General features: G+C 53.2%; 4 protein-coding genes across 4 annotated transcripts; 2 read left to right on the top strand and 2 right to left on the bottom strand.

Annotated features, from left to right (window-relative positions):
- Positions 1-131: 131 nt before the first annotated feature.
- COCVIDRAFT_104929 (hypothetical protein) lies at positions 132-2,269 on the bottom strand (the record flags this gene model as incomplete). Its single annotated transcript, XM_014698981.1, has 3 exons — positions 132-1,617; positions 1,669-1,846; positions 1,906-2,269. The coding sequence occupies 3 exons, from the start codon at positions 2,267-2,269 to the stop codon at positions 132-134; spliced, it is 2,028 nt and encodes a 675-aa protein (XP_014554467.1).
- Positions 2,270-3,385: 1,116 nt separating this feature from the next.
- On the bottom strand, positions 3,386-4,298 carry COCVIDRAFT_28507 (hypothetical protein; the record flags this gene model as incomplete). The annotated part of the gene is made up of 3 exons (XM_014698982.1): positions 3,386-3,848; positions 3,899-4,143; positions 4,197-4,298. 3 exons carry the CDS (start codon positions 4,296-4,298, stop codon positions 3,386-3,388), a joined length of 810 nt encoding a protein of 269 aa, XP_014554468.1.
- A 3,197-nt stretch (positions 4,299-7,495) lies between these two features.
- Positions 7,496-8,000, top strand: COCVIDRAFT_39673 (hypothetical protein; the record flags this gene model as incomplete). The annotated part of the gene is made up of 6 exons (XM_014698983.1): positions 7,496-7,523; positions 7,571-7,627; positions 7,676-7,714; positions 7,763-7,790; positions 7,850-7,913; positions 7,959-8,000. The coding sequence occupies 6 exons, from the start codon at positions 7,496-7,498 to the stop codon at positions 7,998-8,000; spliced, it is 258 nt and encodes an 85-aa protein (XP_014554469.1).
- Positions 8,001-10,949: 2,949 nt separating this feature from the next.
- COCVIDRAFT_17843 (hypothetical protein) lies at positions 10,950-12,696 on the top strand (the record flags this gene model as incomplete). The annotated part of the gene is made up of 6 exons (XM_014698942.1): positions 10,950-11,065; positions 11,125-11,158; positions 11,221-11,421; positions 11,479-11,533; positions 11,581-11,814; positions 11,867-12,696. The coding sequence occupies 6 exons, from the start codon at positions 10,950-10,952 to the stop codon at positions 12,694-12,696; spliced, it is 1,470 nt and encodes a 489-aa protein (XP_014554428.1).
- Positions 12,697-14,653: the final 1,957 nt, after the last annotated feature.

Here is a 14,653-nt window from a genome sequence, read left to right on the forward strand (position 1 = left end):
AATTTGGATAAACTTCACTTTGAATTGACTGGGACAGGGGAATTATAGAGCATATCGTTAATTTCTACCATGAGAGTATGCAAATACAATATGGCATGGATTATTTCTTTCGTATATCAACCACTCAAGACCTAGCGCTTGGCAGCGTCCTCCAAGACCAGATCCGTTGCCCTCGAACTCAGCAGGAACGTAGAGACTGCTGGGAATGCGCCGGGACATCTTGGGAAAGCACTTGCATCGACAACACGCAGGCCTTCTACGCCCTTGACTCTCAAGCGGGAGTCTAGCACAGCCAATGGGTCAGAGTCTGGGCCCACCTTGTTGGTGCTCGTTGGGTGGTGGCCGAATACTTGGTCCTCTATCCACTGCTTGTCAATCTCCTGATCCTTACAGTACCCAGTCTCAAGTATATCAGATGGAGGGCAAGGGGGGGACACGGGAGTGACAGGACCAACGGGTCCCTCAGTTGTCATGTAAGCCTTGCGTACGAATGCCAGTGTATCCAGAATGGCGCCCATGTCTGTCTCTGCGCCGGTAGCGAAGTAGTTCAGATTGACCTCTGGGGGCTCTGTGGGATCAGCAGACTGGATCTGAATGTATCCTGCGGTGTTTTGTGGGTGTATCTTAACCGTAGACCAAGAAAAGGTTGTCGGAGGCACACCCGTCTGATTCTGGTTTGTATCAGGTGCGAAACCACCGAAGACGCTGCCAGGGAAGCCAAACATGAACATGTCGCGCTCACCCTCGACGGCGTGCGGTGTCTTGAGCAGGAAGGCGTTGGAGTTGACGCCACCGCGCGCATATGGTCCCTCGCCCTTGTACCAAAGGTCAACACATGGATCTCCAGGTGCGCCAAATGTGCAGCTTGGTGCATTAGGGTCAGGAGGGGCCGTGAGGGTAATTGGCGACTCGCCATACATTGGTATCTCGTAATTATCCTGGAGGTTGCGGCCTACGCCGGGCAGATCAGAGACCACTGGGATACCGTACTTCTCGAGAAGGGCTTTAGGACCGATACCAGAAAGTTGAAGGATTTGGGGCGAGTTGAATGCACCACCTGAAACAATGACTTCTTTGCGAGCAAAAGCTTTCTTGAGGACACCTTCTGTAGTGTTGGCAGTTCGTCGTGGATCCGCTTTGTATACGGATTTGCCTTGGAGGTACTCGACACCCACCGCCTGTGGCTTTGTGCCATTGCCACCGCAGGTATCGAACAGCACCTTGGTGACCAAGGATTCGAGCTGCAGATTAAGCGGATACTTTTGCGTGCCGTTCGCAGTTGTCTCATTTCGCATCTGGAGAATGATATCACGCGGGCTGAAGCGCCTCCATGTCGGTCCGACATGGAAAGGCAAAGCCCACAATCCCTCAGTTTGATCGCGGTCTGGGTCAAGATAATTGCCATCGCTGGTGATGTAGTCCAGTACCTTTTCTGGTTCTCTGCCAATGAGCTTTAAAGCTGCTTCGTAAATTTTGAGACGAAGCGGAGCCATTTGCTGAGCTGCACGGTCGGCAATGTTTGTCTGAAGCCAGCCCGTGAATCCGTGGCCTGGGGTGCCAGGTTCAAGGTAGTTGTTATGCTCGATCTTCTCAAAGTACTTGCGCATCAGGCCACCACTAACACAGTTAGTACACATACACAATGCTTGCAATTGGAAGGAAACTGACCTCCAGAGGTCTTCTTCGGTTCCTTGGTCAAAGATATCCCAGTCACTCTCACTTGGCAAGAAGGTTGCTGCCGCGTTTACAATAGCACTTCCACCAAGCGTCGCACCGCGAGGATAGAAGATACCAAGTCTCTCAGCACCGACATGGCCCTCAACGGTTGGGTCTCGTCCAACCCAGTCTTTTTTGATATCAGCACATTTTCACCCAAAGCATCTCTCAAAGGCAAAAACCACTCACATTCTCCATTTGCCAGTCTCCAAACCAGCAGATTGTACCGCTTCAGCCTCTCCTCGTCATCACCATGTTTGACAAAGAAATGCCACGTGACATCTGTGTTGCCAAAGCTGTTCAGCGCAAGAATCTGAGTCCGAATATCAAGCGAAGCATCCGAACCCGCTTCGATCAAGAGCACAGAGTGTCCCGCGCGCGCAAGGTTCGTAGCAATCGTTCCGCCTCCTGGCCCAGAACCCGTGACAATGTAATCATACGTATTCGACGAGTCTGCTGCTTCCGTCTGCGGAGACGCACAAGCCGGACCCGAAGAAGGATACGCGAGCACGAGCGGAGGCAAGAGCAAGTAAGGGGCCGCACGAAACCTCATGATTGGAGCAAAAGATTGAGTAGCAAAAGAAAGCTCCAAGCAAAACAAAGACGACAGGAAAGGGCTTTCAAGAAGGGCCTGCTCTGGGGCTTCGACTTAGCCACCTTTGTAGTGTAGGCCCGACTTCATATACGGATACAATCAACCACACCGTCCCTCTTGCCACCTCCCTGCTTTCCCCCAATTGAATACGAGAAGAGAACAGTGCCCTGCGTCCATACCAAGGTAAGAACAACAGCCGACTTAACGACCTTGCATATATGTACGTTTTTACCCGGAGGGTTAAGGCGAACCTCTCCACATCCTTTTCTTGCACAAACCGTACCTAGTTTCTTGGCGCCATTACACAACACCTGTCTCACCTGAGCATGCTATTGGCTGGGTTAACCGTAGAGGAGGGGGGAGGGAGCGGTAAAGAAACCAAGATCTGCAGGTACTACGTACGTGCATTTGCAATTTTATTATCGATTACTCGGCGCATACAAGCATCCCAGCAAGGCGGGCACCTTTTTTTGCCCAACATTGCGGAGGATCTGACTAGTAAATAGAGGACATGGGGGGAGTTGAACATGTTGGGGATTGGGCGGGCCAATGGGCAGGGGTGGTGGGTGGTAGAAATAGGCAGGTATCTTGTTTCGGGTTGATTGAGAACGTGGGGACCGAGAGGGTACGTGTGTAGGTTGATGGGGTCGGTTCGTGAACCTGGGGTTTATCGGGTAAGTGGTATGGCTGCAAAAGGAACAAGAACCAGGTGCTTAGTGTTGCTTTGTAAGTAGGTGGAGTTTGTAAAGTCATTAGTAGGTGCATACATGCAGCGCCTTGTTCAGCTCTTGGTATTGACGGGGGAGGATTTGTTAGTCAACCGAGCCGAGTACGATAATTACGCATCTTGGAAATGAGTCTTCATGCAGACAAGAGGTCGTGAAGAGCTCCTCAAGAGCATGATTCAGAGCGACCCTGGTTGATATAGCGAGTTATTAATCAGATGTTTTCGGGTCATGTCTTTTTCTTAACTTGTCACATCGTCTGTGCTTCCTCGGATATGTGATGCAAGCAAACATACTCGTCGACCACAGTACGGTCGGATAAATCATCATTTCTCATAAGCAACTACGCCTACTGGAAGCTTTTCAGCAGCTCCTGTAGCTGTGCGTAGGTATCGTCTGGGTTCTTGACCTTGTGTCCGATGGTCCGCTTATCGCTGTAGATCTCCCAGTCGTTTCCACCCTCGTATGCCTTGTCACCGAAGAAGTGAATCTTGTCGTAGACAATTCCCGAGATGTCCTTCTCCGCCTCAATGTGTCGCAGGCAGTATGTCTTGTCCCAGCCAGTAGGGAAAACGTCAAACGAGATTTGGCCGCCGATAGAGTAGGTAAGGCCGTAGTCAGGGAAAGCTTCCTTGAGCTTTGCAACCATGGTCTCCCTGATCTTGTGCTCGAGGTCGTACTTTTGGTACTCGTTTCGCTCTTCAGTCGAGGCGTTACGGCCGATGGGGGAAACGTTAATCATGCCGTTGCGGAATTCGATAAAGGTACCACGCTTGATGGGGATATCGAGATCGGCGATGTAGTGAAGAATCCTGTGGTTTGGGGTCAGCGATGCTTTGCAAAATCACGGGCTTCGACATACCACTTGGTCAGCGCCTTATACTTGTCCTCACCAATCCAGGCAATGAAGCTCTGGCTGGCCAAAGTCTCACCCATTCGGATGGCGGTCAGCCCGTTCTCAGCAAAGCAAAAGTCGAACAGCGATGTGACATCGACTGCTCCTCCAAGTTGCTCCTGCTGCTTGGCCAGGTTGGAGCCACCAACGAAGCCAATGGCAACTTTGTGTCGGAGTTCCGAGAGCAATTGAAGCATCTCAGGGCTCACCAGCTGCAACCATGTTAGCTATTTGTAGAGGAGATGTCATTCGAGGGTGAGCGCACTTGACGGGGCTTTGTGAGCGTGTCGTCAACATCGAAGAGTAGGACTGTGTTCTTGACCGGGCGCTGGTCAAGCGGGGGGTATACAGCGGCTGCAGTTACCATGATTGCTATGTAGCGGCAGTATTCTGTGCAGTGAGATGGGTCAAGACCAGGTCTTTTGATCAAAGTAACCAACAAGAGGCGAAAAAAGTCGGTATTATGCTGAGGAGTGCAGCGAGGATTGCGATACAATTTGGAGGGGTTTCTTGCAGGGATGGGCGATCCTCACCGCAGTTTCGCGGCCAGCATGCGGGGGTGTGGGACTGGTACTCGACTGACATTGGCCAGGCGCCTGGACCCTGAGCTTACGGCTGCGGTACCTGAATCGAGGCCAAAGTTACGATGCCTCGAAACGTGTCAATTATGCCTTTGCGCTTACTGTACAGCATGTCACTTGGGCGTACAGCTGGCAAGCCGCCAACACACAATACCGAAAGAGGAGTGCATGGTCAACAGTTATTTTGGCAATCGTCGCAACATCTGGACGGACTATGTGTATGTAGATGCACAGTACAATAGAAACCAGGCCCACCTAACCCAATGCCCCGACCTTCTTCGCCAACTCCTTCCACCGCCCCTTCCTCATACCTGAAGGCATCTCCAGTATCAACTTCTTAAGCAGGTCCTGTTTGTAATCAAGTTTCTCCAGCGTTACTGCCTGCAGGATGTAGTTGCTGACGGTGCTGTGCGAGAGTGGCGGATTCCGCAACAATGGCGCAATCTCATCCACTGACATTTTCTGGTGATGCCATAGATGATAGGCACGGAGGTGGGAAACTGTCGCATGGATGCGAGGGGGCGCTGGCGATTCGGGCAGCGGAATAGTTGACTGGGCAAAATTCTGCGCCCACACAGTCGCTAAGCCATATGATGAACCAGCCTGCTCAGGAGTGACAACCTCCACGTCCTCTCTCAAGTTGCCGGCATCGTCGAGCGTCATGTGTCCAAGCGCTTCTTCGAGTTCTGCATCCGCATATTCATCATCGGCGTCAGCTGAAACTTCGCTAGACTGAGATGCTTCAGTGTCCTCCTGCGATAGTTGTGGTAATACCGGGTAGCCCACATCAGCCGTATTCAACGACGAGATATTGACCCGTCCTACACGCCTGAACGAAGAAGAAGTCTCATTCTCAGACTCCAGATTACTATCTTCATCTAGTTTTGTGTTCTCTGCCTGGCTGGTTGCAAGTTTTTTGTCTTTTTTGAGTGGACGAACAGCTGAAGTTGTTGTAGGTGTAGGATCTTCGAGTTCATGACTATCCATAAGTTCTTCTGGCGCCGTTTCATAGCCTTGGGTGTTTTCATCGCTATCTTGTTCCTCTTCCGCAAGATCGATTGATAGGTTCGAGTCGCTGTCACTAGCTTCCTTGACCTTGGCAGTTGATCCAGCTTTCTTACGTGGCTTTTTAGCACGGGGGGCAGGCTTATTGTCGTAGTCGCAAAGCATTACCGGCGGAGGTGTTGGTGTCAACCGAGTCCGTTTCCGCTCCAATATGTGGTAAAGCCGGAATCCAGCGTACGCGTCAGCAGCTGCGTAGTGTATTTGTTGCAAATTCAGTGGGAGGCTCCAGTCGCTTTCCCGGACACTGGACGTCGTGTCTTCATCGTCTTCTAGTTGCTCGCCTTTGTACAATGGCAACTGCAGGTGTTGAAGCACCTGGGTAGCAAGACTGACTAGTCTATTTGAGACTTTGCTAGGATCAACCTTATACCATTCAACGAGGTTGTGTAAGCGACTCAGCTCAAAGACGCCCTGAGGCTGAACTCCAAGGTACTTTTCCACACGTTTGAAATCGCCCTTGATAGCCACTCCTACTTTAATGACATCTGGTGACTCCAAGACGGCTTTCAGACTAGGCGGCATGAGCTGTTCGACCTTGTACCCAGAAAACAGCGAAATATGAAACAACGCGATCCTATCCTCGCATGCAAGTTGGATTAATGAGGCGTTTTGTTTGATCGCATGCGGATTTCCATAAGGTTTCCACTCGATGTCGAAGCCTACAACCTTCTCTTTCAAAAAGTACTGAGCAACTCTCTCAGCAACATCAAAAGATTTACAATAATGAATTGAAAGCGACTCGCCGTCGGGGCTTTGGTACAGCTTTGCACTCCAGTAACTTGCACGTGTTTTGGGCGAAGCGAGCATTGCGGCACGTAACGTGTCTTCTGGGATCTGGTAGGCAAGGTCCTCATCGGCATCGAACTCCTCTTCTTCGCTGACATCGGGCTCGGACTCGGCTTGCGAAGAAACTTCGTATGTGTCTGTGGAATCTAGTTCTTCTGTGGACTCAACGCGATATGACGAATCGCTTCCCGCTGGACAGGCACCATCTTCTGTACTGGACTGTGTATCTTGCTCCAAGCCACTACCACTATGTGTTGAATCATCTTGAGTACGGGGCGACTCTGGTGACCTGGCTTCGGGTTGGGGTAAAGGTTCCGTGCTTGGAGGAACGGGAGCGGACTGCCGTGTCTCTGCTTGTGATGTGGTCGCAAAGCGTAACCCGTATGAAGGGTCCCATAACCCTACTCGCTAGAAAGAGGTCAATGGTTTGTATGAGTCTGCTGCGGGGGAAGGTCTCACAGATGGCGTAGAGAATGCTTGTAGCGGAGAGGGCTTGTTTTCAGTTGTGGTCGCTGCATTGCTCGTAGTAGGTTGTTTGAGAGGAGGAGAAGGATGCGTGGTTGGGCCAGAGTTGTGGTGCATATCTCGAATGCGCGTGCTGCTTGCGGTGAATGGTCGTCCCCGCTTCCATTGGCAAGTGGTGGGAGAAGAAGGCGCGGGCGCTGGGCGTGGTGGGGTGGCGTGCATGGCTCCTGCCATGTGCAATAGTCTTGGGAGTCGCGAACCGCTGTCTCTTTTCTCTTTTAGTACTGTGCTACATGGCAAATAAAGTCTTGTCCGCACCTCTGTATGTGATGACGGTCTACTGCTCGTGGAATGTTCGGTGTGACTTCATCGCAAACAGACCGAGAGATGTGTGACGCGCTCAGCAGAGAGGCGCGTCGTCTGAAGAGCATGGCACTCCATGGTAGTGCTCTAGCTAGGCACCAATGTTGTGTGTATGTGTTCGATAGGCTGATTCGGCAGCAGTGGCTGAGAAAACATGTCTGTTGCCTTGCTAGAGCGACAGGACCCTGTTCGCGAATGTTGGTTGGCTAGCGCGCCGCCTGTCTTGAAGATGGCCCTCTCTGCCAAGATATCCCACCCAGTCACCACCACAACACACAACCAACCTACACCGGACTACGCCATCATGTCGCTCGAGAATCTATTGCCGCTGGGTGAGGATATTTCACAAGAACTACATGTCGGGCGCTGACTGCTGCAGAACTCATCGACAAGTGCGTTGGTTCGCAGATCTGGGTCATCATGAATGGCGGAAAAGGTGTGCTTGGATGCCAGAGATGAGAGTGAAGAGACTGACAAGAAGCAGAATTCACGGGCAAACTGGTTGGATTCGACGACTACGTCAGTGAGTAGGCGACCGATGACTTGTTTGCGCATTTCTAACATGGCATAGACATGGTGCTGGAGAACGTGACAGAGATGTGCGTGGCTTGGTCGAGGTGTCTAGACATGATGGTCGTGTGCTAATTTGGACTGCCAGTGACCCGGCTGAGGGAAATGTGCAGCTACCCAAGATCCTGCTCAACGGCAACAACATCTGCATGGTACGAAACAAGCGTGACCAGGATGTCCCATGCTAACTATGATAGATGGTTCCCGGAGGAGATGGCCAAACGGTGCTAGAGGAGTAGGGCCACAGGCAACAGCAGCATGGACAAGCGCCGCAAAATGCGATGATGGCCGGGTTTGGGGCTCACATGATGGTAAACGGCTTCATCGCGGTGTCTTCGATCAGTGTGTTGTACTCGCCATGGCGCCTGCCGTTGACGGCTAACCAGGCCGGTTGGTGCGACTGGTCCGGAGCCATGTGCCGCCAGCATCTCAGGTAGCCCATGGGAGGCTGCGCAGAGAGTAGTGCATTTTGGCCGTTTCGGTTCACGTGGCTCTTGGGTTTGGTAGCGTGCATAGATGTATGTATGGATGTATGGGATACATGTGTATGCGTGTATGGTTCATGAATCAGCAATTATCTTTGTGTGGGACACGTGACTGTTGAAAAAGGTGAGACGAGTGAAACAGCAACGCGTCGTCGTCGTTGTTGAGTCTGCAAGGCACCGGCAGCGGCGGCGACAAGTACCGCACCGCTCAACGGCGGGCGGAGGCAAGGGCGAGTGGCTGCGATTGTGATTGCGATGTCGAGGGTGGAGTAGATCCAAGGCGAGGCCGATGACATCGGTCAGGGTCCAACATGACACCACACGCTCACTCTAGCCCAGTTTCTGCTCCGTGATGCACAACTCAAGGGCACATGCACCCTGTCCACCCACTCGATACAAGCATTGTGCAAGGACTGCAGCTTGTCAAGGCCTCCCACTTGGGCGCATGTACTAGGCGACGTTTGAGCGCCAGCTTAGGACGGATCCAGCCAAGTGAGAGAAGCGTTCCGCTCCGCCTTGGGCGTGAGGGTGGCATTGCCGGCGAGCAGTGTCCAATGGTACGGCTGGCCGGCGACGGTGGATAGTCGCTGGGCGGAGCAGGATGCCGAGAGCTCCTCTCCGCCCCTGGCCTGGCGCGTTGATCGTCACGACAACTAGCTGCAACGGTCCAGGCAGCGCCATCGCCTACATATCGAGTCGCATCATGGCCAGAAAGACAGTGGCCTGAGGAAAGTCGAGATAGATATGTCTACCGTCTGCCATCGCCGATGCAGCCCGGCCTAGGCTCGCTGCATCTGCTCGTGTCTGCCCACCCACCCCTTCCCCCCGCGACCAGCGTCCCCATCCAGCGCCCAGGGCTGCGTCGCATCGCAGATCTACTTAGTCCTGTGGTGCCTGTGGTGGCTTAGCTGGGGGGGAACGGGCAGGCAGGCCATGTTGTCGCAAGATGAGCTCGCCAGAGCCATGCCATCGCCAGTGCTGCTTGCCGACGGCTGGCAAATCAGCGGCGACGGCGGCGGCGGCCGGGGGTGCAAGCGACTGCGGCTGGTGGGTGGTGCCGATGCATAAGTAAGTACACAGTCTACTAGGTCCAAAGATGAGAGGCGCCCCAGGCTGGCCATACACGGACATGTATCAGCCCGACGTCACTCGCACCCCCCCCCCCGGCAGTGCAGCGTGGATAGAGTTATTAGTTGAAGCAGCGATTGCATGCTTCCTGGGTGCAGTCAGCAGCCTCGTGGGCGGCCAGGGAGGGCGTGCAGAGTGGATGACGGGGTCGCCTAGGGAGGGGGGGCCAGCGTTGATGGATGCGATGGTGCCGGGCTCCCGCAAACCGGGCCTATTCCAATGTATCGGCGCTTCGTTGATGGACAATGGTTCTGGCCTGCCATGTTTTGTACCCTTTGCACCGTCAGCTATACGCGCTGCAGCCTCCCATCCCACGTCATAGGCGCTCCAGATATCCCGCAACCAGCGAGCTTTCCGACTGCCAGCCTGGCGCGTGCGCCGCCCTTGCCCACGGCTGCTCTCGCTGCCCTGGCGTGCCCTCGCTGCTCGCAGAAACGGACAGAGGGCGACAGAACGCGCTCGCTGCCTCTTGCACTGCATCCCCTGTCCGGGCCTGTTGTCGAGCCCGCCGATCGCTTGCTCTGATCTCGACCGTCTGACGACCCTATCGCTGCCCGGGCTGCACACTTCTTCCCGCTCCATTTTCCTGCCCTCCTACCTCTCCCATGTCGTCTGCTGCTGCTGCTGCTAATATTGCTGCCGCTGCCACTACTACACTACTACTACCACCACCAACAACCCCATCATCGTCATCACTAATACCTCCTCCTCCATCTCGCCCACACCATCGTCTCCCGTCTCCACTCTCGCCCTCTTCATCATCACCATCCTTCTACACTACCACCACCACCACAACCACCACCAACCACGCCAGCACCCAGCCACAGTCACCCGCCGCACCTGTAACCCTGTTGACTTCACCCCCCGTCCCATCACAATTGCCCTCCATGATTGCGCCCGGCCTGGTCTGCTAGCCTTGTCCCACTCAATTGGGCCTTGGACCGCTCTCACCCGGAGCTGCCCACGCTCACCGCAACCCGGGTCCTCTGCGTCTCTGGTTCGCGTCGCATCCAAGCAAGGCTCTGGACACGCCAAATGAGCCCCGGCCGTTTACTGACTCTCGTCGGCCGCTGTTCTGGCCGTGCCTATACTAGGCTGCGTCCGCTCCCCTCCTTGACGGTAGCCGAGACTCGACCTGCCGCCATCACAACATAATTACAGAATTCGACTGCATCGGTCCGGGACCCACCTACCCCAAACTAACGTCGCGCTCCACCGCTCAGGCATGCGCCATAGTCGTTGACTGCTGCTTCCTTCACTACTTGCTCTTCTCTGCGCCTCTGCGCCCTGCAACACTTTGACCCTAACCTCGATTTTCCTTGCCAGTCGATCCGCCGCATTCGCCTTGCCGCCGCACCAATCACGCTGGCTCAAGCAACACTCGGGCATTTCCTTTTTCATCCCTGTACACTAGTCTCGCCATACTCGACCTCTATCGATCACGCTCGATCCTCAATACCATTGCCACTAGTCGCCTAATCCTGCAGGCCTATCCAACCTTTTTGACCACCACGTCTCTCCACTGTCGGTCGCTACACTACATTTACTTACGCGTTCGCACCCACGCCTTCCTACATGAGCGACTTGAAAGACCGTCTGGCGCGATTGGGTCTGTCCCAGTACCACCAAGTGTTCGTGGCCGAAGGCTTTGACTCCTGGGAGACAGTGCTCGACATTACCGAATCCGACCTGTGCGTTTACCCTTTTGCCTGCTTACTCCCTCGACGGACCCTTGCTTACAACGGCGCAGGAGCTCCCTCAACGTAAAACTTGGTCATCGACGGGTAAGTATATACATCATGCGCATTGCTCTCTCATGTGTAGTATCATTAATTTTTGTTTACAGAAACTACAACGGGCCATTGCCGAATCGCGCGGACAGTCATCTGAGAAGCCACTTCCTATTAATCTTCCCCGAGCGGGAAGCACCGCAGGCTCGTATCGAAGTGACGATTCAGGGCCTGAAAGCAAAAGCAAGCAACCGGAGTCAAGCAACCCTTCATCTGGTGTAACAGGTGCCAAGCGGAAATACCGACGACATCCAAAGGTTTGTTTGAAACTTTTCCAATGCAAACCAGCTATACATTTTTCTAACTTGATACAGCCCGATGAGCATGCTCCGGAACGCCCACCGTCTGCCTATGTCATTTTCTCGAATCGTGAGTATCACCCCAACACACTGCGACTATGGCTAACCCAATTACAGAGGTGAGGGAGTCCCTAAAGGGACAAGATCTATCCTTCACCGAGATTGCCAAGGTGGTTGGCGAGAAATGGCAAGTCTTACCCGCAGAAGAGCGCGAAGGCTGTGAACGACAAGCCAATGGCGCCAAGGAAAAGTACTACGCGGAATTGGCCGAATACAAGAAAACACCGCAATATGAAGCTTACCAGAAGTATCTGGAAGATTTCAAAGCAAAGCACTCAGTTCCCACAAAAGGTATAGCACTCGCGCTGCATTCAAGACTATGGAGTATTAACATATGCAGAAGGCAAGCGTTCAAAACTGGATACAGAGACAAGCACTTCAACCCGGGCGGGTAGCAATGAACAAAATGAGCAAGCAGTAAACAGAAGATCAAGTTTCACACAGCCAGATAGCAATACGCTCGCGCAACAAAAGTCGGATTCCAGCCAACCACTTGGCCCTTCACGTCTTCCTGCAGGTCCTCCATATACCTCCAAACCCACATCGCCGACCAATCGCTCACTCTCTGGTTTTAATTCTCCCCGGTCAGGAGAACAGTTCTCGCCAATTTCCGCCTCTCCACGTTCCGCAGTCATAGCAAGAGACGGCATCTTTGAGCCAGCTGCAACCAGTTCCGTACGGGATACTAGGGTTCCGTTCGACTCAAATTCATATCAACAGTCTGCATTCAATCAGGACAATAACCACCAATCTTCATCAACGCCACCACCACCCTCGTATACATATCCATCTCATTATCAAGCGCCAGCCGATTTTCCCTCTCGCCGGGCACCGCGGGACACCACTCGTCTTCCACGCCTCAGTCACGAGGACACGACTTTGTCCTCGGAAAGTAGCCACAGTGGCCAAGGAGTGCTCACACCAAGCTATCCTGAACAGGCCCTACCTGCCGATCCTAGCAAGACAATGCGTATGCTTCCCCAGCCAATCCCAAGCATAGGACCTTCACCTTCGCCACTAGACCGACCCATGGCACATATGGCGGCGCCGCATTACCCTCACCACTCGCATGACTACCGCACACAGGGTCCACTAGCGGTCCTAGTAAGAGCAGGAGAGTTGGCGGCAAGGGTAGCGGATGAGGATGCGGCGGTCAACGCGGCATCGCCTTGATTGTTAGTTTGACGACCACGCCACGGTACACACGACACACATTATGGGCTATTTAGTGCCTCAACCAGTAGGCACTGCATGGCCTGCTAGACTAAGATTTGCAACGGCTCGCGTAGTCGGTCAAGTTGGGAATTATTAGGCTCGTGGCACACGGACCAAGCAACCATTAGCGGAGACGCTTTACGTTTTCATACTTATGTTATTTGATATTACAAGAAGATACCCCTGACGCAATAAGCTGGCTTTCTGGACACTCAGTAAGCATACGGGGAAAAGGAAGATTTATCTCGCGTGTAAAGGGTAAGATTTTGGACCAATGGGCCGGTTTAGAAGAGGAGAGGATGGGCACATGTGGAGGGATGTTGGCTCAAGGTAGTCATTTTGGACATGCTAGCGCCCCCAGGAGTTTTGAATGTGACGAAATATACCACGACGGAAAAGGGACCCGCGGCGCGGCTAGCTCTGTGTGTAGTTGGCGGATCGCGCGGAGGTTGTACATATGTACACAGATATCAAATGTACATGTACATACATCGACAGTTTTACCCGAGTGGTTGGCACAAGGCGACAGATTGGCTGAGAGAGCCATGTAAGTAGGTGTAATAAGCCGTGCTTGGAAGACAAGGTCTTTGGTAAGCGTGCCACATGGCGTGACAAATGAAGGCTGGCAATAGATTGGCTTATGCACTCGACTAGCTTGCCACTGGGAACCCAGCCCAGATGGAGGAGTGGATCTTGATGGATAGTTTAGCCTATGGTGCGAGCATGGAGACTGCATTTGCGCATGTTTCGGTCATGAGAATCGCATGGCAAATTGGGTGGATTTCACATGTTTGCTAGGTCAGCCTGCATGGGAGATTTGACATGCCGATCGTGGATCGATTACCAGGATTCTGTCTGTGCGTCACGTGAAGTCCCGGGTCCAGGTCCAGAGGTAGTCGGGAACCAGTATCATTAGTCGGTACCCTTTTTCATGTCGAGCACATGTGGTCGCAACGATCGACAAGGCGCCATCGACTCGGTCGCTAGATGATGTTCCCCTCCCACCCCCCCTTCCCTTCCCACCCTCCCCACTCACACCAGAAGCTTCGGCACAGCAAAAGACCCTCATTGGCCCCTCTTTTCAACCCCAGGCATCAAATGATATCTATCCTGGATCGCGTCGCGTGTGGGTGCATCTGATGCTGGCACTGGCTCCCGCCCAAGGCGCGGCGCCATGCATACGGAAGAACCATGGCCAAATTCCTTTGCCCATTGACCTACCACGGCCGATGGGGGGAATTCCTCAGCTGATTGCAGCATTAGCATGAGGCCTAGGATGCTGAAGATGGACATTTCCCATGTTGATTGGGATCTGGCCGCGCTCAAGCCCTGTGCATGGATGCTTCTGGACCAGGATACATGCAGGCTTGTGGAGCATTGTCATGTCGTTGTGTCAATCAATACCGATGAACAATCCCAGCGAATAGACGGCCTTTGAGCACACTCATTGCTGGCTAATCGTATGGCGCGAAAATCCTTCCGAACCAGGGTTTCAACCAGCAGCAGCTAAGGAGATACATAATGTCCACGCGTTGGTAGCCGTGCAACGTTCATGCGGCTTCACTGAGGGTCTACTGTACAGGCTCCGTGTCCCTGGCTTCCGCGGAGTGTCAGCCTCCTGCTCAGCACCCGGCATTCGAGGTTAGTCTACTTTACACAGCGGCGACGAGCTTATGCACCCCAATGTTGTATTCTTTTCCATCAGGTCAAGGCTATCATATTACAGTCCACCAATCAGACAGAGGCGACCTGAGTTGTTCGTTTTCTCTTCTCCAGCTTCCTACTCTACTTACCCCATGTGCTTCAAACCACTCCATGTACAGCCAATGGGAAAGGACAGCTACTGGAATTAGTAGCCTCACTTCTTTTTCTAGTGTGTACTATCAGGCACAGTTGTGGCACAACAAAGCCATAG

This window comes from Bipolaris victoriae (assembly GCF_000527765.1).
Source record: "Bipolaris victoriae FI3 unplaced genomic scaffold scaffold_69, whole genome shotgun sequence".
Classification (NCBI taxonomy): domain Eukaryota; kingdom Fungi; phylum Ascomycota; class Dothideomycetes; order Pleosporales; family Pleosporaceae; genus Bipolaris; species Bipolaris victoriae.